Genomic DNA, 25,713 nt, shown 5'->3' on the forward strand with positions numbered 1-25,713 from the left:
AGCGTGGTAGACTATGGCCAAAACCCTTCTCACTCTAAGAAGAGATCCCTGCTCTGTAGTGAGCCGGCGATGGGTTGATCATGATGATGATGGATCGACTCACTACGACGCGACGTCAGAGAAAAATGAACCGAAAAGTAAATCATAATCCTCAACCGATAGACGTCTACTGCTGGACATGCGAATAGGTCTCTTGTAGCGATTTTTACACGCCACGGTCTTGCACTGCGTACGGGGACGGGTGCGGGTGTAGAAACTCGCCTGCTCGTTTGCTCGCTATATTCGCATTTAAAAATAACTTGACATATTATTATAAGTAATCCCTATAAAATAAATCCCCGATAAGACCGAATTTTCAGAAATTCCACGAACGACGGCGCTTCACAACGCGACGCGACGCAGCAGCGTCGCTTAACTGCGTTTTGCTCCATACAAACCCATATAAACTATTGCACTTACGCTGCGCTGCGCGACGTGACGTGGCTGTCAAACATAATTTTTATTAAAGTTTGTATGTAGCAAAGTGGCTTTGAGCGACGCTGCGCGACAAACATGGTTTATATGAGTGCAGCGTAAATGCGTTTGGGTCTTTAGACTCCATAGTGAGTGATTGATGATAGTGTCCGTATGTGGTTGTGGATATACCTACCACTCGTTGATTTAATTATCGTTATCGAGAAGCGATGACTCGTACTAAGCCGTAACCGAGTTAGAACGTTTAGACAAACTCATTAACTAACCGCGTATGTTACTGCTTCCGACAAATGGATTTGGTAGTTTATTGGCGCTAAATAATAATGGCTCGACTTACAAGCTGAGGGGAAATGAGGTTTTTTTAAAATAATTATAGGCGCACGCTTGATCACGATCACATCTGATGGGAAGTGATGATGTGGCGTAAGATGGGACACGTTTGCCTAGAAGGTGCCTATTCACTCTTATTTTAAAGATACCCACATTATAATTGGCAGGAAACGCTGAGGTAATGCTTGCCTGAATGTTTATATGTGTCCGTACCCGAAGGGTGCCATCGTGACCCTATTATTAAGCCTCCGCCGTCCGTCCGTCTGTCTGTCAGCGACCTGTATCTCGTGAGTTGAATTTTTTTAAAAAGAAGTGTATTTCTATTGCCGCTATCATGAGCAAACCATCAACGGCTCACTACAGAGCACTGGTCTCCTCTTAGAGTGAGAAGGGTTTTGGCCATAGTTTACCACGCTGACCATGTGCGGATTGGTAGAATTCACACACCTTTGAGAACATTATGGAGAACTCTCAGGCTTGCAGGTTTCCTCACGGTGTTTTCCTTCACCGTTTAAGCAAGTGATATTTAATTAATTAAACGCACATAACTCCGAAAAGTTAGAGGTGCGTGCCCGGGATCGAACCCCCGACCTCCGAATAGAAGGCGGACGTCCTAACCACTAGGCTATCACAGCTTTTTATTGCCGCTATGATAACGAATAAAAAATAATCAAAACGACGATTTCGAATGCATATTTTTTACAGCCTAGTTTGCCCTTCCTATACATACATTGTACAATGGTACGGAACCCTAAAAAATTACCCAACTAAAACTTTCCAGCAAGTCGGATCTCGATGCTCAGTCGGAGTTTGAAAACTGGCGACTTCTAGTGTTATTTTATTTGTTTCGCCCTTTTACCTGCTCCCCGCTATAATAGTATACTACAGTCGTGTTCCAAGGTCATAACTATCAAGGGTAAGGAAATGAATCGTTTCCAAGGTAAAATAAGACGGCCCCATCAGCGACCTAGTTTAATTCTAGCGTCAACGAATCCCTGACTTAATCATTTAGCTATTTTCTTCAGACAAGACAGAAAGACTGAACGAAGTGATCCTTTCAGGGTTTCTTTTTTTTGGAGTTACGGAACCCTAAAAAATTTGCCAAATAAAACTTTCTTGGCGATGCTCAGGCGGAGTTTAAAAACTGGCGACTTCTTCATTGTTGTTTATATATATATATATATATATATATATATATATATATATATATATATTATATATATAAACAACAATGAAGAATTATATTCGGTTTCGCCATTTTACCTGCTTCCCGCTATAATATTATACTATAGTCGTATTCCAAGGTCATACAGCTGCTATCAAGGGTAAGGAAATGAATCGTTTCCAAGGTAAAATGAGATGGCCCCATCTGCGACCTAGTTCAGTTCTAGCGTTAAAGGGTCCCTGACTTAGTTTAGCTAATTACAATAATATTTTCGTCTTTAAAGTTTCAAAGTCAAAGTCAAATCTATCATTCAAATTGGGTACCATTACCATTGTACACTTTTTGATTGTCAGTTGTTGAATTTATAAGACAATTATGTAATAGTGATAATTAATTACGTAAAAATAAAACTAAACGAGGGTTCCAAACGCGCCAAGGTCTGAGAAGAGCCCACACCAAACTTATGTAGTTTGGAATTTCTGAAGTTCAAAAAGAATGTTGTTTGTTGTGGGCCGCTTTTCAGATCAGGGCACGTTTGGAACCCTCGTAGTTTTAGTTTTAAGTCAACGTAATTAATTATAACCATATAGCCATTACATTAAACAATAACAATTTTATTTAACTTTGCTTTGACACGGTGTTTAGTTTGAGTTAACTATGGGCTCCTCGGTGATGGAAAACATAGCGAAAAATCTGCCTGAGACTTCCCCATAATGTTGCCAAAAGTGTAAGAAACCTGCAGATCCACACTTGACCAGCGTGGTGGACTATGGCCTAAAACGTTCTGTATTGAAATGATGATGGGTTTCTCTGTCTATTCATCGTTTTTCTCATAGGTAGATAGTTTCTTGAGATAATAATGGGTTACCAGATTCTTCATATTTCTTCGCAATTTCTTGATTTGGCTATCGTGCTATAAGGTCGTAACTACCAAGGGTGAGGAAGCGAATCGTTTCCGAGGGCAAATAACACATGGCCACTTTTCTCCGACCGCGGCCCAATTCAATTCGCAGTGTTGAACGATCCCTGACATAGCTTTAAAACACTTTGACACAGTTTGTAGTATTAGAATGAGCACGACCCGTGCATTGGGTCGAAAAACATCAAATAAATCGTGGTACCCGTTATCTACATTAGAATAGTGACTTTGGGAGATAACAGGTAACAAACGTGTAGAAAATCTTACGTCAAAGTATAAAGTCTTACTAATATTATAATTTATAAATGCGAAAGTGTGTCTGTCTGTCTGTCATTAAATTAGCTAAATTACTTTTTATCCCGGAAAATCAAAGAGTTCCCACGGGATTTGTGAAAAACCTAACCCCCACGCGGACGAATTCAGGCGGGCATCCTTCAAGTTTTAATATTTCTTCGGAATAGTATTAGAAATCAGGCCATGCAGTGCCAAACACTTAGACACGAACTTTCAGCTTTTATAAAATAACGAAGGTCTGGCCCTCGCGGGCTCTTAGTCTATTGTAACAAAACGTCGAGCCTTCGACGTCACTGGTAGGCGTCAATTGGTCCTACATTTGACGGTAGGTAGCCTATGAGTAGCCTATTTTTCTTTGATATCACGCCACCCCTAGCCTAATACTTGACATGTCGTCGATTCGGGATCAAACCAGAGTTCCGTTACTCTAGTTCACCCTGACCATACTAGCTAAACAATAAACAAACAATTCTATTCTTGATTTATGGCTATCAGAAGTTTCAGATGTTCCAGTTGATATAGAGGCCTGTGACAACGCGAAATGATTTGTGCTGACTATTGGGTGTAAATCATAATTTATTACTACTATGTTTACATGATTTCGGAATACAAGGGCAGGAAAAAGTTATATGCTACGCTAAAAACTGAAATACCTACGAAGCGTAGTATAATTGACGAAGACGTAGCGTATCTAGAATAAATGGTAGGATATGAACTAAAAGGCTTCACATATATTTATGAAATTCAAGTTTTGCCAATTTTACTCTATTTTTAAGGTTGCTCCATATTTAAAAAACGGATGCTGGGTTTTGACTTATTTGAAACTAAATCGTGCCCCGCGACTTCGTCGCGTGGATTAGGTTTTTTAAAATTCCGTGGGAACTCTTTAATTTTTCGGGATAAAAAGTGTAAATCATAATATTACTACCATGTTTACAAGATTCCGGAATACAAGGACAGGAAAAGTTTATATGCTACGACCAAAACTTAAATACCTACGAAACCGTAGCGTAAGTGACGTAACACGTAGCGTAGCTAGGAATATGAAAACTAACAGTACCCGTAGTATAAGATTTTACGTCCTCACCAAACGTTGCTAGAATTCGAGAGTCGAAACACAATAACATCAAAAGTAAAAAATGGACCTAAAGAGCCTTGAATTGAAGGTCAATATTCAATGCCATTGATTTAATTTCGCAATGTTTCCGCTTGAAGCGCTGGCTGTAGAAGTTTAGACAAACTTGTGCTTTAAAACAAGGTATTAAGATCCAGTTTACTGTAACGCGGAAGTATTTTGACTCTCGAATTTGGTTTGGTTTGGTGAGACCGTAAAATCTTGTACTACGGGTACAGGCTTTGTCCAATTTATTATATTTTTAAGGTTTGTTGATATTAAAAATATAGGTGCTGGTTTTGACTACTTGAAACAAATGATGCTCCGAGACTCCGTCCGCGTGAACTACACAAATTTCAAAACCCGTATTTTACCCTAAGGCCCTCGTTTACCGGAGACGCGGGGCGTCGCGCGTTGCGATGGGCGGCGCGGCCCGCACTGAACTTAAACATGCGTTGCAGAGTGCGTTTACGAAGAAGCAATTTTTATACGCGATTGTTGAGTGGAGCGTTTTTTGCGGCCGAGCCCGCGGATGGCATCGACGCGTCCTCACGCGGCGTTCATCGTGGCGGCGCACGCGGCGGCAATTCTCGATGAAGCGACTGCCCGCAGCGGAACCTCCTGCCAGTCTTTATTTGGAAATCGCATAACGCAGACGAGCCCGCCACGTGCAACGTATACGTGGTGTATATTGCCATATGTTGTGATTACGCGTGCGATGCTAAGAGCCACTTCACGCCCCGCCTACACGTAACAAAAAAAACGTACGACGCGCCGCGCGACACCCCGCGTCTCCGTAAATGAGGCCTAAGGGATTGCATTTTCAAATATCCCTTCTTAGCGGTGTCTACGTCGAAGCTATCAGTACCCGTAGTACAAGATTTTACGTCTCACCAAACCAACCAAATTCGAGAGTCGAAAATACTTCCGCGTTACAGTAAAATGGACCTAAACAGCCTTGAATTGAAGTCAAATATGCAATGCCACTGATTTTAATTTCGCAATGTTTCCGCTTGGAGCGCTGGCTGTAGAAGTGTAGACAAACTTGAGCTTTAAACAAGGCATTTAAGATCCAGTTTACTGTAACGCGGAAGTATTTCGACTCTCGAAATTTGGTTTGGTTTGGTGAGACGTAAAATCTTGTACTACGGGTACAGATGTCTACGTCCATATCTCGGGTATCCGCATACCTTTCAGCTCGATCCGTCCAGTAGTTTGAGCTGTGCGTTGATAGATCAGTCAGTCACCTTTTCCTTTTATACATATATTTAGATTTGTTTCGAACAACTCAACTAAAATAATTTAAAAAATGCTTTTCAAGTGGCATTTTAAAAGTTATATTTTAAAAGATGTCAGACCACATTAAAACGAAAAATTGCATCGTCAAGTGCCCCGCTCCTCCCCCCCCCCCCCCGCAGGGCGCGATGTTGGCCGCGGCGGCCATTCTGCATCGAGATAATCCATTTTGAATGCGACAGCTTTCGCAGCCGAGCTATTGTGGCTAAAATAAGCTTTTACGGCGCTTTCAAGAGGAAACCGACCGTAGCGTAGCCAGCACTTTGCATTTCAAGGTTCTTTCGTAATTATTTTGTCAGTGATTATTAATTAAGCTGGTCAATTCTCTTTTGTTTTATTCGGAGACCTTGCAATAATAATAATTTTGTGGACATTTTCATCAATATTGCATGGCTTGGGAAGTTTGTAAAAGGATCGTTTTTTTTAATTCAGATACAAGGTAGCCATTGACTGCAATCTCACCTGGTGGTAAGTGATGCTGCACTCTAAGATGGAAGTGGGATAATCTGGAAGGTTAGTGTCAGTTTTTATTAAACCCATGCATGGCACTTTTTAGTTTCTACACGGCATCGTACTGGAACGCTAAATTGCTTGGCGGCACAGCTTTGGTAGGAGAAATTTAGAAATTACAAAATTCCAAACCCCTACCAGGAATTGAACCCTGAACCTCCCACTAATAAGACCGCTGTGCTTAACACTGCGCCAGGAAGGTCTTTAATAGATATTATTATTCCAATAATATCTAATCCATATCCATACTAATGATAAAAATCCGAAAGTGTGCCTGTCTGCTAGCTTTTCACGTCCCATCTGTTTAACCGATTTTGACAAAAGGTACAGAGATAGCTTGCATCCCGGGGATGGACATAGGCTATAGTCTTGTCCTGGAAAATCATAAAGTTCGCAAGGGATTTTTTGAAACCTAAATCGACGCGGGCGATGGCACCATTTTATAAGATCAAAGATGGCTACATTATCCCCGAGTGCTACAGGCATAATATCATATCACACGTCTAAATTGGCTTAAGACATCGATTTAACATTCTTGTCCCGTACGGTATTAACTTGACAGTATAACCGGAATAAATAGTATTAAAAAAGCCAGTTGAAAAATAGGAATATTGCAAAGTTAGTTATGCAACCACTCTGCAGCGCCGCCCGTAGCCCGTAGCCCGTAGCCCGTAGCACGCACGACTGATCTCTATAACGAGAAAATCTGCTAAATTCCAGTCAAGGACAACTTTTGTCGCATTTTATTTTAAATGTTCACTCTCGGATTTATCATTTAGGTACAGATGAAGCCCGTGACTTCCCGTGATTTGAGTTTTTTTAGAATCCCGTGGGAAGTTTCCTATTAAACTATATCCATTCCAGATTGTGGTGTGATTGTGAAGGAGTAACCGACATCCAAACTTTCACATCACTATCCATTTTTTAAATACAAATAGCGAGCAAACGTGCAGGTGGGTCACCTGATGTTAAGTGATCACCGCCACCCATGAACATTTGCAGCACCAGAGGAACTGCCGATGCATTGCTGTCCTTTCAGGAATTTGTTTGTCCGCCCCTTGAATAACCCTATAATGCGAAATAATAATGTAATAAATGCTAAAGTGAGTTTATTTATTGGTTTGTCCTTTAATCACGTCGCAACGGAGCAGGTTTCCTCACGATATTTCCTTCACATTGAACTGCTTCAAACCACATACAGTAACCGGCAGGAATTATATTGGTACATCGACCTTTAAAAAGAGATAGCGGTTACGTAGAGCGTTGTCTCTGTCGTTGAGACTGACAAAACGTCACATAGGTATGTGTGAAAGAGACAACGCTATACAAAGCCGAAATCCTTTTCTAAAGGTATATTTACTGCCCCCCCAATAAGAGACCAGAAAACCCCCCCCCCCCCCCCCCCCCCCAATAAGAGACAGAATTCAACTACTACTAAGTACTAGGTTATCACTGCTTGTCACTTGACTATACGAAAGCATTTAGTAAAAGTTTGTATCAATAAAAACTTTTCTACAGACAATCCCAGAAAACAATTAAAAACAGCATTGTAGCTCACGTAGTCAATTGTAAATTCCATTTAGTACGCTCCATAGAAGAGCTCTTTATTTAACGGGTACTTGTCTCAAGTCAGAAAATGAGCTAACATCCCGTACTTTGATTTAATGACAAGAACATCGCCATTGTATTTCGTACCTTGCTACGTTGACATAGAACAACTTTTGCAATGTCTTGTCTTACACATTGTTTTGCTATGTATAATTAAATAGAAACGAGTTCACTCTATGTTTCTGTTATTTTATTATGGATAAAGAAAAGTTGGATAAATTATTGTACTTATAAGTAATAACTTAGGGTGAGATCCAAAGAGTGCATTCTGACTTTGCTCAGACTAATTTAAGAGACGGTTAAAACGAGACAGCGTTACATAGCTGGCATAAATCTGTTTTGTCTTAACTGTGACTTAAGTCTAAGCAAAGTCAAAGCACGCCACATATAGATTTCAGCCTTAGTGTGATATACGTACCTAGTTTTATTGGAACTATAGAGTTGAGTCTGATCAATTTATCGAAGCAAATATCTATTTTGCATTAGTTTGCTTTTCATTAATACGTATGGACATAACATTAATTTATTTGAAGATTGTTGTTTGTTTGAATAATTTATTGCACAAACATAAACAAAGCGAAACATACAAAAGGAAAATTAACTAATTATTGTTTACACTATTCCAAGCATGATTTGTAACAAATCATGCCCGATTTTTTTCCTGTAATTAGATAATAGGCTTCTGTTTATATTTCATTGTAACGTTTCAATAAAAAGGCAAACATTATGTCATAACTCACATGCTCCGTTGGGAAAAAAAAAGGAAAAAAACTAATGTATTGACATAAATAAATTAATTACTTAGAGACTTTTTTAACAATTTAATTAGTTGTCAAAAGAACCCTGTATTCCAATTGGTTATAATAATATATTCCTACGCATCTTTCGACAATAATTCTACGTACAAAGCCCAACTTTCTTATGCTTATTAGTATTAGCATAAGAAAGTACCTATGCCCGCGAGTTCGTCCGTGTGGACTACACAAATTCAAACCCCTATTTTACCATCTTTGGGGTGTAATTTCGAAAAATCCTTCCTTAGCGGATACCTACTCATTACAAAGAACACACCCTCCAAATTCCATGTCTCTAGGACCAGCGGTTTAGGCTGTGCATTGGTATATCAGTCAGTCAGGACTTTGAATTTTATATATACAGATTAATTTTACATTTCACAGTGTGAAAATCAGTTTTAATAAGTACATCCGTGAATCGTGATGCTCATAAATAAAACGCGTTTCAAGCCAGGCATAATAATTAAATGGCGTCGTCAGTAAATGTATATCAATTTAATTGGATCATAAAACCGGGCTGACGCTTTTACTATTAATAAAATCGCGAATCAAGCCGTTATCCAGTAGTATAAGTGCCTAGGTAGGTAAGGCCGAAGAGCTAACTAACCTTACTGTCTACTAGTGATGTAACGAATGTCTGCCCTGTCAAATTTCAGCCAGATCCGTCCAGTAGTTTGAGCTGTGCGTAGCTAGATCAGTCAGTCAGTCACCTTTTTTTCCTTTTATATCTCTATATATAAAAATGAATCGCTGAATGTGTTGCTCGAGAACAGCTTAACCGATTTCACTAATTCTTTTTTTATAATATTCCTTGAAGTACGAGGATGGTTTTTTTGTAAGTACTTAAGTATTAAAATAATAAAAAATTAAAGAATCGACTGTTAGGCGGTACGAAGTTCGCCAGGCCAGCTAGTATTTAATAGATATGTACCGCGGACGAAGTTGCGGGCAAAAGTAAAAATTACTTTAAGTTAAAGTTACTTTGCATGTATAACACGATATGTATAATTAGTAGTTTCTCTCCTATTGGACTATTATAGTGAGGGAATTGACAGTGCACAGGTCTGTGTTTGCGTAGCCTTGTTCATTAATTTAATACTTTCTGGGTCTTACTAAGACCGTCTTATGCACTTAATATTTTCTGCGTAGTTGATTAATCCTTCGAAATTGTGGCCGAAATTCTTTCAGGAAGACATTATTATTACGGTACAATGAATTTAAAAAGTCGATCATGTGTGCTTGAAGACTCAGCGTTGGTTCCCAAACCTACCTAAGCATTTTCTGTATTGATTTGCGGTTGACCGTGACATAATATTATGGTAAGTTATGCAGTGAGAGATAATAAGTTTATGCTATTTCTCTGATCGGTTTTTACGCGGCATCTGTTTCTGTTAGAACCTCGGTTTGGATAACAGAATCTGTCATGATCAACCCATCGCCGGCTCACTATAGAGCACGGGTTCAACGGGTCTCCTCTCAGAGTGAGAAGGGTTTTGGCCATAGTCTACCACGCTGGCCATGTATGGATTGGTAGACTTCACACACCTTTGAGAACATTATGGAGAACTCTCAGGTATGCAGATTTCCTCACGATGTTTTCCTTCACCGTTAAAGCAAGTGACATTTAATTACTTACTTAAAACGCACATAACTCCGAAAAGTTAGAAATGCGTGCCCGGGATCGAGTCCCCGACCTCCGATTAGAAGGTGGACGTCCTAACCACTAGGCTATCACAGCTTTTTTTAACAGAATCTGTACTAATATTATAATATTATAAATACAAAAATGTATCAGTCTGTACGACTGTTACCTGTTCATGTTTCATCCGTTTATTTTATTTGGTACTTTATCTTGTTCATCTACGCTAGCGAAGTCACTGGCATCATCTAGTAACTAGTTTATTCATTGCCATGAAGCATAACGTAGACGTACAACAATATCTAAGTACGTTTTATTACAATAACGCAGCCGTAATATGTATATACTTATTTCTAAATTCTGTGGTCAAAGTGATATGAAGTACGGCACCCAATTTATACCAGACTTTCTAGACCAGACCTATACGGGGGCAGATTGCACAAGATTTTTTTTAAATTAAACACAATGCTGGTTACCGTAGAGAACAGAATGTTAAAAGCGACATTCGCCATAAAAGAAAAGTCTACGTAATTGTATTGTGCGCAGAAATTGTTCAAGGCAAGAGTGTGTCCTCAGCGGGCCAAGCTTCCGCCCGCCGCGTCCGCTCCACTTCCGGTGCTTTGTTTTACCGACCAGCTGCCTTATAGGTATGAGGTACCTACCTAGCCACTAGCAGGCCTGTCTCACTCTTGGTACTTGCCAGACATAAGTACCTACAATCGCGCGCTTCCCAGGGATGTTTACTCAGTCAGGGCTAGCGCGTTCTAGGCGAGCGACGCACAAATGATTTTAACATTTTGTTAACAATTTTTTAAAGAGCTGCAGTTTAGCAATAGACCTAGTATAGTTAACATAACAAATATTCTATGATCTCTAAATACTTATGAATCCATAGCATCCAACCATATTATATATTCTGTGCCAGTAGCCCCTCGTGTGGAAGTCCCTACAAGAGACCTAGATGTCCAGCAGTGGACGTGTATTGGTTGATGATGACGATGATGATGATGACTATATGATTTATCAAACACGCTGTAGGTATCTATAATATCTATAATATCCGATTTTTAATCAACACCAAATACATAAAGGCGTGATTGCCTTTTTATGGTACAGAACGATTATAGTTTGTGAAGCAACTTGCCAACCGATTGATTATTTATCCATGAACGAATAAAGGCTTGGACAGATAAAGCGCGAAGCCAGCGGCATCAAGAATGTGGCAGAACATCACAGGCACAATAGCTTTGTAACCAATAGTAAGCAAGAGGTGATCGTGACATTGTAGCTATCACTCTACCGCAATCGAGCAGCAGTTAAGCTATTAGACCAAGTTCGGTTCGGCATCATTTTCGAGAATCAGTAATGATGAATTCATTTATGGAATTCACTGGGATCTATAGCATCGTAGCGTTTAAACGGATATACTGATCATATACTATACTTGATGGTTCTCACTTCTTAGTTAGGTTTGATGAAAATTGGTTCAGCCCTTTGAGGATTATTTTCTAGTGGGAGGCTTCGACCGTGGCTAGTTACCACCCAACTGGCAAAGCCGTGCCGCCAAGCGATTTAGCGATCCGGTACGATGCCGTGTACAAACCAAAGGGGCATGGGTTTAATAGAAACTGCCATACCCTTTCCAGGTTAGCCGTTTTCATCTTAGACTGCATCATCACTTATCACCAGGTGAGATTGCAGTCAATTACCTTTTATCTAAGTAAAAAAAAACCAGCGTAGAGATCTCAGTAGTAGGTACGTGCGGAAGTGTATGACATACGGTCTCAGATACCATTTCTGTTTCTTTATTTTAGAGTTCTGTGATTCTGTTTTGTGAGCGGCGTTTGACTCACTGCCGTCCCGCGGTGTGCCTCTCCAAGCCCTAAAGGTATGGTTAGCTAATAGACAGATAGCTATCGACGACCTTCACGTCAATACTTTTGAGCTCCTATTTTTGGAATCTATATGGCAGCATAGCAGTAAAACTTTCCATAGGCGCTTGTGTCGGAAAAGGCTCTTAAGCATTTTATGCAGGGGTAGTATTTAGTACGTGATAGATATATATACAGCGCTTTATAGTACGGTTATAGGTACGCTCTCTATTCCTTCACTCACATATAAAGTCTGTTCACTAACATAGTGTCGCTACCCAACTTGTGTTTATTATTTATATTCGTATGTACAAAAACCATAAGAATAATATTCTAAGAATAGTAAACATCTATTTATCAAACGCATTGAATTTTTTTTTAAATAAAATAAATCAAATAATATTTTTTTTAATAAAATAAATAATATAATAAAAGCAAAATATTAAGTGTGCCTGCGGGTGTAGCGACACTAAGTCAGCGAAAAGTCTTTACCGATGGGACAAGCCGGCACGACTCACGATCATAGAGATATTCCATACTATCCATACTTACTAATATTATGAATGTTAAAGTGTAAGTCTGTCTGTCTGTCTGCTAGCTTTTCACGGCCCATCCGTTTCACCGATTTTGACGAAATTTGGTACAGAGATAGCTTGCATCCTGGGGAAGAAGGCATAGGAAAATTGTGTTAGATATTATATTTGAGCACTCCAATCCAATCCAATCCAATCCATCAGCCTGTTTGCGTCCACTGCTGGACATAGGCCTTTCCAAGAGCGCGCCACCAAACACGGTCCTCCGCCTTCCTCATCGAACCGCTCCCCACCACCTTCTTCAGGTCATCGGTCCAGCGGGCGGGGGGACGTCCTACACTGCGCTTACCGGTACGCGGTCTCCACTCCAGAACACGTCTGCCCCATCGGCCATCGGTTCTGCGACAGACATGGCCTGCCCATTGCCACTTCAGCGCGCTAATCCTTTGAGCACTCAGCTTGATGTTTTAAAGGGAAAAACAATATTAAGTTTCACTTAGAATTAATGACCACGCTTACCGGATTTCAAAGACAGGGTCGCTTCACCTGAAGCCCTTCTAAAGATTATAATATCCAAGGTTTCCCGGAAACTTCCCTTGTTTATTTCTTGTTTTTTGTTAACGATAATTATACATATGTACAGAATATACGGACATATTTTTGTTATTTAAAGAAACCTTGTACGCGACAGGTCGAGATGGCAATAGGGGCCCTCGCTAACCCTGTGCGGGCGAGCGCGTGTGACGTGCGGATTGGGTTATCGGAAGTGCCAAAAAATATCGATATCGATATTAAAATCGATTTTTATACCTCTGCGATAGTTGGAATTTTATATCGATACATCGATAAGTATATCTATAATTTAAATATCGGTCAAAATTATCGATATATCGAACAAATAATGACAGCATATCGATGTTTATGAGGATGACAGACTCCCCATATCTATTGCCTGGAACCGCTTCGCGGCGATGACCGTGGGCGGACGGCATTTACTCCTGCGCCCGAATAACCTGCAACCTAACTTTTGGGATTTAAGTTGTTGAAAGTTTTTAAGTGGTAGTGGTCACTACGTGTCACTTAGGCACTTCTTGTAAGTTGTTTTTAATAGCAATGTATCAGTTGCATAGAACATCACCGGCCGCATAGTATAAAGAATATGCCTTCTTCAACGTCGGTATCAGATGTTTAATTCAATACACTCGTAAATACTTATGAGGTAACTCATTGAAACACCATGTAATACTTCTTTAACACATTTATGCTCATTGAAACACATGAAACACTTCTTTTACATCTTTATCACCACTTACAACCATACTTCACACTTTTTGAGATTACCTCCCAGCTCTAAAGCTCCAAACGAATTAATTTTATAAAACGCCATTTATGCCGACCAAATGTCACGTTTCTTTTTTTTCATCCATTCCACAGAAAAATGCAAAGTGTATGCCATTGGTCTGAATCGAAAACAACCCACCAATAACAGCCTCTTTGAAATTTCATCCAATGAGATTATTCCTAAATCTTAATGGAGTTGTAAAAAGTATGTGATTTGACTCAAACGATAAATTATTATTTGAAAATCATGACAATAGAAACATCGCGTGCCCGCTTTTAAAAGCGGGTAGATTGGCGTTTTCTATTTTATTTTCTGAATGGTTTTATTAGTTTAATGGAGTTTTTGCGAGTTTTTTTTAACAATTCGTGTGACGTCATGACAGCTCATGAACCTATAAAGATGAAGGATAGCATTTGCGGTGAAATTTGAAATGCAAAAAAAACGCATTTATGTGCAATAAATGCGTTTTTCGATAAATTCGAAAGATATCGATGCGATCGAATAAAATTTTTGTGAATTTTTTGGTAGTTTATTATCACATTAGTATCAAATTAAGACACTTTAAAAAAAGGGTAAAATACCCTATTATAAAAGCTATAGATAAGTCACCAAGCAAAGTTATTTTTCCCTTCGGTGTTTTGCTGTGTCGATCAGTCATTGTCACCGTCATAAGCCAATCTTCGCTGCAGCTAGTTAGTTCACCTGATGTGTCGCGGCGACCTTGTCACGGCAAAGGTCAGCCTGCTTCGGCCACGGTAGGCACCGCAGCGAAAACAAATTGCCAGATCGTGTCTGATAAGGAAGGTATTAAGCTGTAGGTACCTACTATGTAAATTTTGTTGAATATCTAACGTCTATCGGGAGAAATGGGTTTGTTTGGAAAAGCAAATCCTTGATTTATGAGTAACTGAGAATTTTCGTCGCACCACCATATAAGTCCCGCAAATTGCTATTGCGCTGGCTCATTAACATAACATCGAAATGACGTCATTTTGAAACGACGTGTGACGTTTAAGAGGTTCATCATCATCATGCTCAACCCATCGCGAGCCCACCACTGACCATGGGTTTCGTCTCAGAATGAGAAGGGGTTCCATCACGTTGGCCAAGTGTGGGTTGGCAGACTTCACACACTTTTCACACTTTGGGATGGGTTTATTGTGATCTTGAGACTTCGATCATCAACCGATAGAAGTCCTCGGCTGTAGATTGGTCTCTTGTAACGACTTCCACACGCTACGTTCTACGGCTGGATGTAGATATAGATATTTTTGATCACAGATTTCCAATCTTCTTTAGAAAAATAATTAAATTAATTCAGTAACAAATTTCTACTTACATAATTAATTATTAGGCTATTATTTATTTTTATTGTTATTTATAATTTGCGTGCTTTTTTAAACTCTGGTTATGCTGTGCAACCATTTAGGATTACAATAAGGACGAAACTTTGTATTATGGAATTAGGTTATAATTATTATTGTAATCTGTTTTGGATGCCAATAAATAAATAAATTAAATTAAATTACGGTCTTGCGCCGTCTGGAACCAGTGGCTCCCTGCGACTCAATTTTTTATCAATTCAATTTCAATTCAATTTATTTATTTTTGTTTACAAAGATAAGTGACTAACAATTTTTCCTCCTTACAAATAGTTCCAATAATATAATGCTAGTTTAACCACAGGAGTGCTTAGACACTCGTACTAAGGTAGCTTGTGTAACGAGTATCGTATATTTTGACTAGCTTATGCTCGCAACTTCGTCCGCGTGGACTACACAAATTTGAAACCCCTATTTCACCCGCTTAGGGGTTGAATTTTCAAAAACCCTTTCTTAGCGGATGCCTACGTCATAATAGCCTATCTGCATGGCAAATTTCAGCCTGATGCGTCCAGTAGTTTGAGCTGTGTGTTGATAGGTCAGTCAGGCAGTCAGTCAGTCAGTCACCTTTCCCTTTTATATATTTAGATGACTAGTGGGGGTTTGCCAACGCTGCGCATTCCGGTGCGAGGTCAGAGCCATTCCAACACCTTGGGACCCCAACGACGTCGATTCTTTTAACTATATGCCCTTCCCTTTGCCACTATAGCTTTGGAACCCGTTGATCAACGGCACCCTGAATTATTAACTACTAGCTGATCTATCCAGCCTATTTATAATTTCCAAAAATCTTGAAACGTGTATGTTATTTTTAACATAAAGACCAATTACCATTTTTCACGGAAATAACTGATATTTTATTCATTCGTAGAGTCAACAACACGAGTTTTCAAATTTGGTGTTCGACACTGAGAATCGTCAAGGGATAGTTTACGTTGCATAAAATAGAGTTTTCGAATTCGATTCAGTTTCGTCTAGAACTTTTTAAAACAAAAAAAATATTATTTTGCGATACCCAGTCGAATTCTTCATGTCGGATTTTTTTGTTATTTTGTACGATATGCGATCTACTTTTTCTACTGTCTTCTACAAAACAAGGCAAGGCAAGAGTGAATCGGCATCTTCTAGGCAAGCGCGCTTGACAATGATTGTCATCAAGCGCAAGCCTATCCTGCAATAAAATAAAATTCACGACGGCACTTAATTAACTCTTTCGGTAACAGCAGATCTCCGTCATATTTTGGGCCTCAGTTTGGCTTTATACCTTGAAAATACGGCCAGTATTCTTAACCATGCCACTAAGCTATAAGTTTTATTGTAACAACCGATTTACTGATGGTTTTATTTTTTTTCAGAGAAGGGCATGTACCTGGGCTCCCCGTGCGAGTTCACGTGCAACCCGAGCCTGCTGCACGTGTACTGCGAGCCACGCACCAGCTCTTGCCAGTGCGAGCCCAAGCACCCCGTGTCGCTTGGCGTTGCGACGGGGTGCGCTAAACGTAAGGACTATCACATTTTATCAAAGAAGTCATGCATAGCAACAGCAGTTCTCAAGGCATGAGCTTGGACACTCGCCCACTTGAGGGCGTGGCGTGTTAAAGGATTATATGTGTCGGTGGCAGACTATATGGTATACAGTGTATGACGTGATTGACAGCCAACCAATCACGGACACCGCGCCCTTAGAGCCCGCTAATGAGACCAAATGAGACCCAACATATTTGTTCTGCGCATTCCAGGTCATGCCTTAATATCGTGCCAAGTACTATACCTGGGCTACCCGTGCGAGTTTACTTCCACTAAAGCCTGTTGCGTCTTTTGGAAAATTTTGGCAAACCCCAAATCACTCTGGGAAATAAGAAGACTTTTGCTCAAAATTTATAACCAGGTTTTTATTTTTAAAAAAGCAGTTAAAAAGTTTATTTAGGCAGACGATTGTGTAATTTTCTTCTTCATGTTCGCATCCTCCTCAAGTGAAGACCTTCCCTTTATGACCAACATTAGCCCGTAGACGTCTATTGTTGAATAGACTTCCCAAGTGAGTCCACTTTCCTGCCTTTTCCATTCAGCCGCTTTCCATCACCCTCTTTATATTGCATGTCCATCGTGTTAGCGTGCAACTCGCTACTCTTACTAGTTATGGTCTTGCTACAGTGCAATTTATTTCAAGTTAAACTCTGTTTCCATTCCAGCAAAGAAGCTGGGAGAGCAATGCTTCTACCAGGAGACGTGTTACGCGTTCGACCCGCACGCGTCGTGCGTGCAGGTCAACCACAACGCGTACTGCCAGTGCAACTCCGGCTACCACACCACCAGCCACTCCAGGCCTACGCAGAGGATATTCTGCACTGAAGGTTTCTTCTACCTCCTTTCTTCTCGATGATGATGAAAGATAACTGATTTATTCGGACTTTGGAGTTATCTCTGGTTGCCTAAAACTTCCTCAGTAACGATCACCTTCATCACGTCCTGTGGGTAATCTTTGAGTACCTACTCCAAAATTCTGAGGAAAAAGTAGAGGATGAACTAAAAAGAAGGTAGGAATTTAGATCTTTCTTACAGTTTTGTTTTGAGAGGCAATTTTGTTAAGATGATAACAGATTTACTGACAAAATCTGATTGTTTCTTCTTCAGTATCAGGTATCTCATCTTCAGCACAACCGTTCTTCAAAATTTCAGGGAATCCTAGGATGATTTAAATTAATATTTCTTACTCCGTGTGCAGACTTGGTGTTGCTGACAGCGGACATGCCGACGCTGTTAGGAGTGGCGTCGGGCATCTTCGTGCTGGCTGGGCTACTGTGCATGGTGCTGCACCTGTACACGAAGGCGCGCTACCACCCGGCCCACCTGGCCGACGCGAGGCTCACGCCGCCCTGCTTGTACTCGCTGAACGACACTGGTGAGTTGAGAGGGATAGGCGACGCTGTTAGCGTTTCTAACTCAGCTGAACAAGACTCCAATGACGATTGGAAAAAATTAAAAACATTCTGTATTGATACTGAAGTAATAAGACTAGAATTTGAACTGAGGAACACATACCATGTATGTAAGCCTCAAACGCTGTTTGAGCTTAATAACGCTATGAAGGGAAATACTTACAAAAAGTTAACCCAGTTTGGAAGCCAGAAAAGTTTTGGTCTAAATCAGCTTAATTAGACTGCTAGGAGGGTTTGAGACAAATGCTGTTTGTCGACAAATTCACCATTTTTCGCTAAATATAGTGAAGGTAGAGTTCTATCTACTTATTATTATATTACTATCTAGACTATAGAAGTACACTTGTGAGGAGTACTAATGTAATGTGTCCTTTCTCTTCTTTTACCTGCTGTCTCGTCACAAACTGATTTGGACTGTTATTTGGCAGGTGGGACGCTGAGCGCGACTCGCGCGTCGTCACGTGCCTCATCGCGTAGTGGCATGACAAGCGGCACGCTGGAGCTGGACGGCACGTCGCGGCGCGAGTCGCGGCGCGCGGCGTCGCGCGCAGGTGCGGCGCGCACGGCGGCCATCTTGCTAATCTCGCGCCACCTGAAGGCCGTAAGGGACGGCGGCGCGCACCCGCCCAAGTGCGCCGCCAAAGGTGATCCGGATGATGTATGCGCGCCCTATATGCACGGTTCGGTGTTCGGGCGGCGGTGGGCGGCGCTACCTCCTCCAACGCCCTGTATTGTGCTATATCCACGTAAAGGTTTTCTAGTCCTCAGCTCATTCTATCCAGTCAAGTCTGCGCTTAACCCTAAGAACAAGAATTGGTACTTCCGTTGCTAGTCAAGTCTATGCTTGAAAGAAGAATTATTGGTATTTGTGTGGCTTTGAAATTTTCCATACCTCTAAAAATTATCGCAATTCAAAAGCTCTAATTGAGGCAAAATTGGCGTGAGTTCCGTACTTCAAAATTAACACTCTCGATAATACTAAAAAGTAAAAACCCATTTGCACTATTATCCGCCTCTATTATTGCTAAAAATGCTAGATTCAGCAAAAAGAGTTTCTTCCAAATTTTCCTGCTTCGAAAAATCTTGCTGCTCCTTTTCGTGAAAACCTCAAAAGTCCCTGGGGAACAGGAGAGCAGTGGTTTAACTGCTTACTTAATTTAATTAAGGTGAGTACTCACCATTTTTTTTAAAGTTAATAGTATGCAGTAGTGATCTCGACATTGCCTGAAGATGGTAATTGGCGCAGTCGTACCGACAAATTTTTCCCTTAGTCCAAACTTCTAATTACGAAGATCCTTTACGGAATTTGTTGTTACCGTTGACATCAAGTAAATAAACTCTGACCTTGAACATTATGGTTCATCGATTTATATGCTGGCAGACATCCCTACCGCCGCTCCTCACTGCCTAAGTGAGGAGTGGCGGTGGGGATGTCTGCCGTAGTGTTATCTCCTCGCAGAGTAAGTATTACCACACACACGCTCTGAGTATCTCCGCCATCAGTCAACTTTCTTTGAAAGACCAGTACTGATGAACAGACATCCTCTCCACTGTCATCCAGAGTTTTTTTTACGTGGTGTCAACTAAACAGTGAATGTGATTTGTTGAACCTAGTGGGCGTTAGAGGAGCGTCAGCGTAGGGTCGCATGATGTTCCACGTCGCTCTTGTGCGTTAGATGTCGCGTGTTGATGTTAGCGGCCACTGGGCGACGGTGCGACTGTATCATCACTTATCAATTCCTACCAATAGACAGTCAACTATAAAAAAAGATATATCATAGATAGACAACTTATAGAAAAAGAAATAGTACCCCATTTAATACTGGATTTAAATCCGTAATTCAGTAATCATGCAGAAGAACATGAAAGACCGTCAACTGTAAAAGAAGATGTAGCAGCTCGTCTTGGTAGACATCTTTTTGTAGAAAAAGATACAGTAACCCATCTAATACTAGATCAATAATCAATTCGTAATTCAGTTAACATGCAAATGAACAAATAAATTGTTCCATTACCAACTGCTTCAAATTTAAATTAATAACAGTACCTACCAACAGACGATTAATTACAACTAGTTCTATATAAAAGTACTTTACAACTTATAAAAGAAAAAGAAACAGCAACTGTTTCAATAGGCAACTTAATTAAAGAGAAAATGACAGTAGCCTGCCCTGATAGACAAGTTAATATAGAAAAGAAAAGGTACTAGAGGTAGCCTATCTCGGTAGACAACTTAATATAGAGAAAGAAACAATTGCCTACCTCGATAGATAATTTGTTATAGAAAAAAGTAGAACCCACCTAATACTAGATTTCTATCTAGTCTAAGTATAATCTAGATAAATCTCGTATTAGATGCACTGAAAGAAAAAAGTGTCAGACGTTTTAGTAGAGATAGAAGTTGTGCCAATAATTTCATAAATAAAAAATAAAATATTGTTTGTGTCAGCGAATGGTTGATTACAATATTCATATTGTTAAAAACACTACACAATTTAAGATTAATGATGATGCTGATTTAAGAAGACACATGATTGAATCTTCTTGTTAAAACATAAGTAGTTAAACAAATATTTATGGAAAAACAAACTGGTTTCTGGTGACCTTCTTTAATAGAGCCAAAACTTGAATTAAACAAAAGTAAAAATAACAGCAGATGTTTCTGAGACTGACAAAGTATCCCGAAAGAAATATACTAACGTGAACACATAACTGGATACTGGAATCACTAACTATGATAGTTCTATTGAGAGATTGGAACTTGCATGCTTGCAAACATTGAAATAAGATCTAACTGAATATAATATAGCAAGACCTAACTGAATTCTACTCGTTATTTACCCAAAGGTTTTGCATAAGAAACCTCTTTTTCAGCTTTGTCTCAACAAATCCAGTACCTTTTATTTTTACACAATCCTGTAGGGTTCATTTTAAAATTTAAGTTTTATAGAGAAATAATGTTTTTTATGGATATTAGCTAAGTTTATTGTATAAAGTACGACAATAAACTTATAGTGCAACGGGTGAAGTTTCAACATTAAACTTTAGGATTTCCTGAGTATTGAGCTATTGTAGCCACAATTATTAGAAAAATAAAATTTGCTGTTTGATTTTGAACTGCTTTAGAAGTGTGCGATAGAATTGATTTGTGGTGTGCAAGTCGCAGGCGCATAACGCTCGTTTAACTCGTGTGGCGCGAGCAAGATGGCCGGTCCTGTGTCTCTCTCTTCCGTGTGTCTATCAGCTTTTGTATTGTCGAAAAACTGAAGGTGGTGTACGCCTTTATGATGCGCAACCACAACGGTCCAACGGTTCTCGACGGTGGTAACAACGAATTACCGAAGGCTAAAGACAAAATATCATAAGCTAGCTAACTTTGGATGTCCATCGCTTAATTCCTTCGTTGGACCGTCGTATACGCATCATTATTATATGAACATTATATTTTTTCTTCCAACTATGCGATAACTTACGACAGAAGTTCAATAAATGGGGACTTCATAGGTCAAACCCACAAGTTATTGGGTTTCATTCCGTCCCTTATACCGTTGAGCTGTTGACATTGAGTTTTCCGGCTGTTCAACATACTGCCGCTTTCACATAACTTTTCACTTACACAATCGTTGATCGCAAAAACTCATTTCTACCCAACAAAATTGGAACCATTATCACCATAAATATAATTGCAAGATCCTCATCTACAATAAAACCTCTGAAAGGTTTGGCTTTAAACTGATCTTAATAATTGATTGACTTGGTTAAACAAGTTTTAAAATATCAAAAATAATGCAAATATTATAATAAGGAACCTCTTAGGTTTTTGAAAGCCACTGCTTGCTTTTTTTAAATTAATATATTTAAGCTAAGATTGACTTGATATTGCAATGCTTAGGCGCGCCGAAGCTTCAGTTTCAAAGCACGTCGCTTCTCGCTTTTCGTTTGTATCTTCACGTGTGTGTTGCATGGAAAATGCTTTCTGAGCACGTGGTAATGAATATTTTTGGATACTTACAAGCTCTACTTAAGTATAAGTTATTTTTTCAATACTTGATAGTTTTTATGCAGTTTGGATTTGTAAATCAACTTCTACAATACAAGATATATGGAAATGGTAACTCATTACTTTCACATCAACTCATACATTTTTATATAAAATCTAGTAGGTAAGTGAAATTTATGAAAAGTAGTACTTAGTTATGGGGTCATTTGAAATAACGAATTTATTGTGTGATTACATTTTTCAAAATAGCATTTGACCACGGCATGCCCGCCTTCTATGTTTGTTTCTGTAAGTATCACTATGTTATTAGCATATCCAAACTCGTCTAAATATCAGTTCTCTCTCTTGCGTCCCCTATTGTAACAGAATTAAATTTAATAATTATAGTTTTCTGCAGTGCACCAGCCTCTACTTATAAGATATCATTCGTCTACATAGTTTAACAGACAAGAAATTAAGAGTAAAAGAAAGTACTTTAATACACACAGAAGATTTCAAATAGAAGTAAAAAACTCCAAGTTAGATAAACAACGGCATGCAAATTAAAATCTTTGATCAAAATGAAAACATCTTTATTGTACTCCATAGATGACTGATGTCTTAATAGAAAATTTTATAACGTAAAGAATTTTTATGGCTGTCTATTTACAAGATATGTGAGGGCGTGCAGATACCTATGTGTGAAATACCTATGTCCAGCAGTGGATATCTATCGGTTGATTAAGAAGATTTTATAAAAATGAGACGATTTTATTTCTGGGATTCACGCGTATCCCTCGCTTTACATCGCGCACATCTGTGGTACAATGGCTACCATGCTTTAACAGTAGGTAACAACTTAATTAAAAATAACAACTTCCGTCTGGAATTCAATTACAGCAATATCGTTTTGATAACATTTCTAGAATTTACAGCAAGATATTATAGTATGCTTTGCACCAGCACTTATTACTAGTTAGCTAGGCACCCTTTATTTCATAACTCTGTGGTATTTAACTCTTACCTAAATGTTCCATCTAGGTTCGAGACGTCCAAGTCTAAGCTCGGTCCAGAGCAGCTCATCGTCTATTAGGAGTTATAGTGCGAAGAAGTGGGAGAGAGAAAGGGAGCAGAAAGAGAGACGGCAGATGAGCATGCGTCTCGCTCAGTTGCACGACAAGATGGCGGCGGGCAGGGACCTTCCGAAGCATGCGCCTACTCCGTCTCCTCGATCACCAAACAACTCTACTGATGGGCTGCTGCCAGCTGTGTGTGAAATTAGAGAAGTAAACACATCTATCTTCTTAACATATAATGGAAAAAACTGACTAATTGGCATATTAATATCCAGCTCAAATCATTCGGTCTATAAATTTGAGTTTTTGCATATAAGTGCTTAGTACTCTCTTTAACCTGTGCATTAACGTAGATTTTCTTTCGGACTCCCTGTCTTAGTACCTACTATTGAATTAACTTGGACTTCGTTACTTGTATTGCTTATCCTAAATTCCAATTTACTCATAATGTAGAAATTCTAACAATCTGACAAGACCTACTGTCTCGTCACAACAGTGCGCAGTCTATTTTTCATCTTATTATCTGGCATATCGTGCGCTGAGATTTTTAAGCATATTGTCCTAGCATCATATAGCAGTAGAGCGGAGAGCCCTTTGTTCCAACCATGGAACCCGCACCTGATCAGTATCTACCCGCTTCGCTTTTTAAACTTTTTTAACTCGTACCTTCTTTAACAGGCTTTATCTTCAACATATTTAAGGGACCTCAATATTTTTTCCAGCTGGTCATCAATTCTGACCAACAGCTGCAAGGCGTGGACGGGCCGTGTTCGAGCTCGTCACTTTACTGACAGCAAAGATCCACGACCATTCGGTCGATGGATTCCCTCTCATCGGACGGCACTCCTGCCGTCGCCTGGATGTAGTTCCCTAAACATTACGTGAAAAATCCATTCACTACATGGGACTTGGCATCGCGAGTATTTTTAGAGGGTTCAAATGGGAAATACGACAGGTGAAAATCAATTAGAAATTTGCTGAAAGCTGATGTAAGTAATACAGCTTCTTTATGAGGCTGACTAAGATTAGCTGACGTGTTCTGGAGTTGAGAGCGCATACCGATAGGTACAGGTACGATAGATACACTGGTTGGATTTACAAATTACAGCTTGGTGTCAGGAGGCAGCTAGATGAAGAGACTGTATTTCCAATACTCTCGAAAAAGCCTATGGCCAGCAGTAGATGCGTGCAGAATAAAGAACAATGCTAAGAATACACAGAAATTTTTTAATACCCTGGTTGCTATGAAAATCGCAACCGTTGTATTGTGAAACTGGGTACTGGTCAAAGAAAAGATTTAGTTACCCCAGCAAGTTGATAAGCGTTAGCAACACGATAAAGTAGCACCAGTAGGAAAAAGGATTGTCATATGTCTAGTAGGTATGTAAAGAAATTAATGAATTGCATGCGTGCACAACCCCAAGTAGTGGATGGAAACTAATGAACGATTCATATGTAGATGAGTAAAACGAGATTGAAGACTTAGAAGAATATCACGAGAAAACGTGGAGTAAAGGTATCCAGCGACCGGATTTTATCGAAAAGCACAATAACATATTAATTTTATAAAAATCAAAAACCCCGCGAAGAAACGCCATATCGAAATAGATTAAAATACACATGTTTAAGTTTTCTAAATAAAAAATGTTTATTTTCTCGATCATGTACCTAAAGATTAGATTTTAAGATTTCAGAATGTCCGTAATAGTTATACCTAATAATAGCAAAAAAGAGTTATAGTAAAATATAGATAATTTTGACGAAAACACCGTTGTAGAATAAGTTGAATTAAAATACCTACCAGTACAGATAATTTGTGATACAGTTCAATGCTGTGTGAATAAAATACATACTGATGACGGATTTGAAGAGAGAATAAAGATAAATTGTGAGCTGAATTTATTATGTTCTGTAAAGGCGTAAAGGTGGCATATCTTGACGACCACGACTGGCGACTACGACTGGCGACCACGACTGGTGACCGCGACTAGCTATTTAGTAAGTATTGATAAAGCATTCGTGTGACTACTTCATACTATTATAAGTAATAAAGATGTCCTTCTAAACGAATTTCGGTAAGTTACGCCAGCCAAACTCAACAGAGATTAAACAACTACCTACGCAGAAAACATACACAACAGGGTCTTGGACTGAAGTAATAATATTATGTGATTTTTTTGTATAGCGGTTAGTTTATGGGGCTAGAATAGGCTACTTGACTCATATCTAATTTCGTCCAATAAATGATTATTTATTATAATATTTTGCTTAAGACAACGAAATATATCAATAACAATTATTAAAAACGCAGGATGGATATATAAATCCAATTTAAAAAAATACAGTTTTTATTTTTATTTGAAACTCAGAAAACGCTGTCAGCCATGATGTGACGTCATTAAAATATATGTAAACAAACAAATGTCATCCCTATTGACTAACGTAGTA

General features: G+C 39.3%; 1 protein-coding gene across 2 annotated transcripts in view; it reads left to right on the forward strand.

Annotated features, from left to right (window-relative positions):
• LOC117987270 (uncharacterized) overlaps positions 1–25,467 on the forward strand; it is a 41,292-nt gene extending 15,825 nt beyond the window's left edge. The window contains exons 3-8 of one of the 2 annotated variants that reach the window (XM_069502067.1): positions 16,627–16,770; positions 17,464–17,625; positions 17,997–18,173; positions 18,639–18,854; positions 23,231–23,475; positions 23,988–25,467. In XM_069502067.1, the coding sequence (XP_069358168.1) occupies positions 16,627–16,770; positions 17,464–17,625; positions 17,997–18,173; positions 18,639–18,854; positions 23,231–23,475; positions 23,988–24,056 (1,013 nt within the window). In that variant the 3' untranslated portion in view covers positions 24,057–25,467. The remainder of the gene's footprint in view (positions 1–16,626; positions 16,771–17,463; positions 17,626–17,996; positions 18,174–18,638; positions 18,855–23,230; positions 23,476–23,987) is intronic. The other variant, XM_034974232.2, reaches the window with a different exon arrangement.
• Positions 25,468–25,713: the final 246 nt, after the last annotated feature.

The sequence above is a fragment of the Maniola hyperantus genome, chromosome 12, assembly GCF_902806685.2.
Source record: "Maniola hyperantus chromosome 12, iAphHyp1.2, whole genome shotgun sequence".
NCBI classification, from domain to species: domain Eukaryota; kingdom Metazoa; phylum Arthropoda; class Insecta; order Lepidoptera; family Nymphalidae; genus Maniola; species Maniola hyperantus.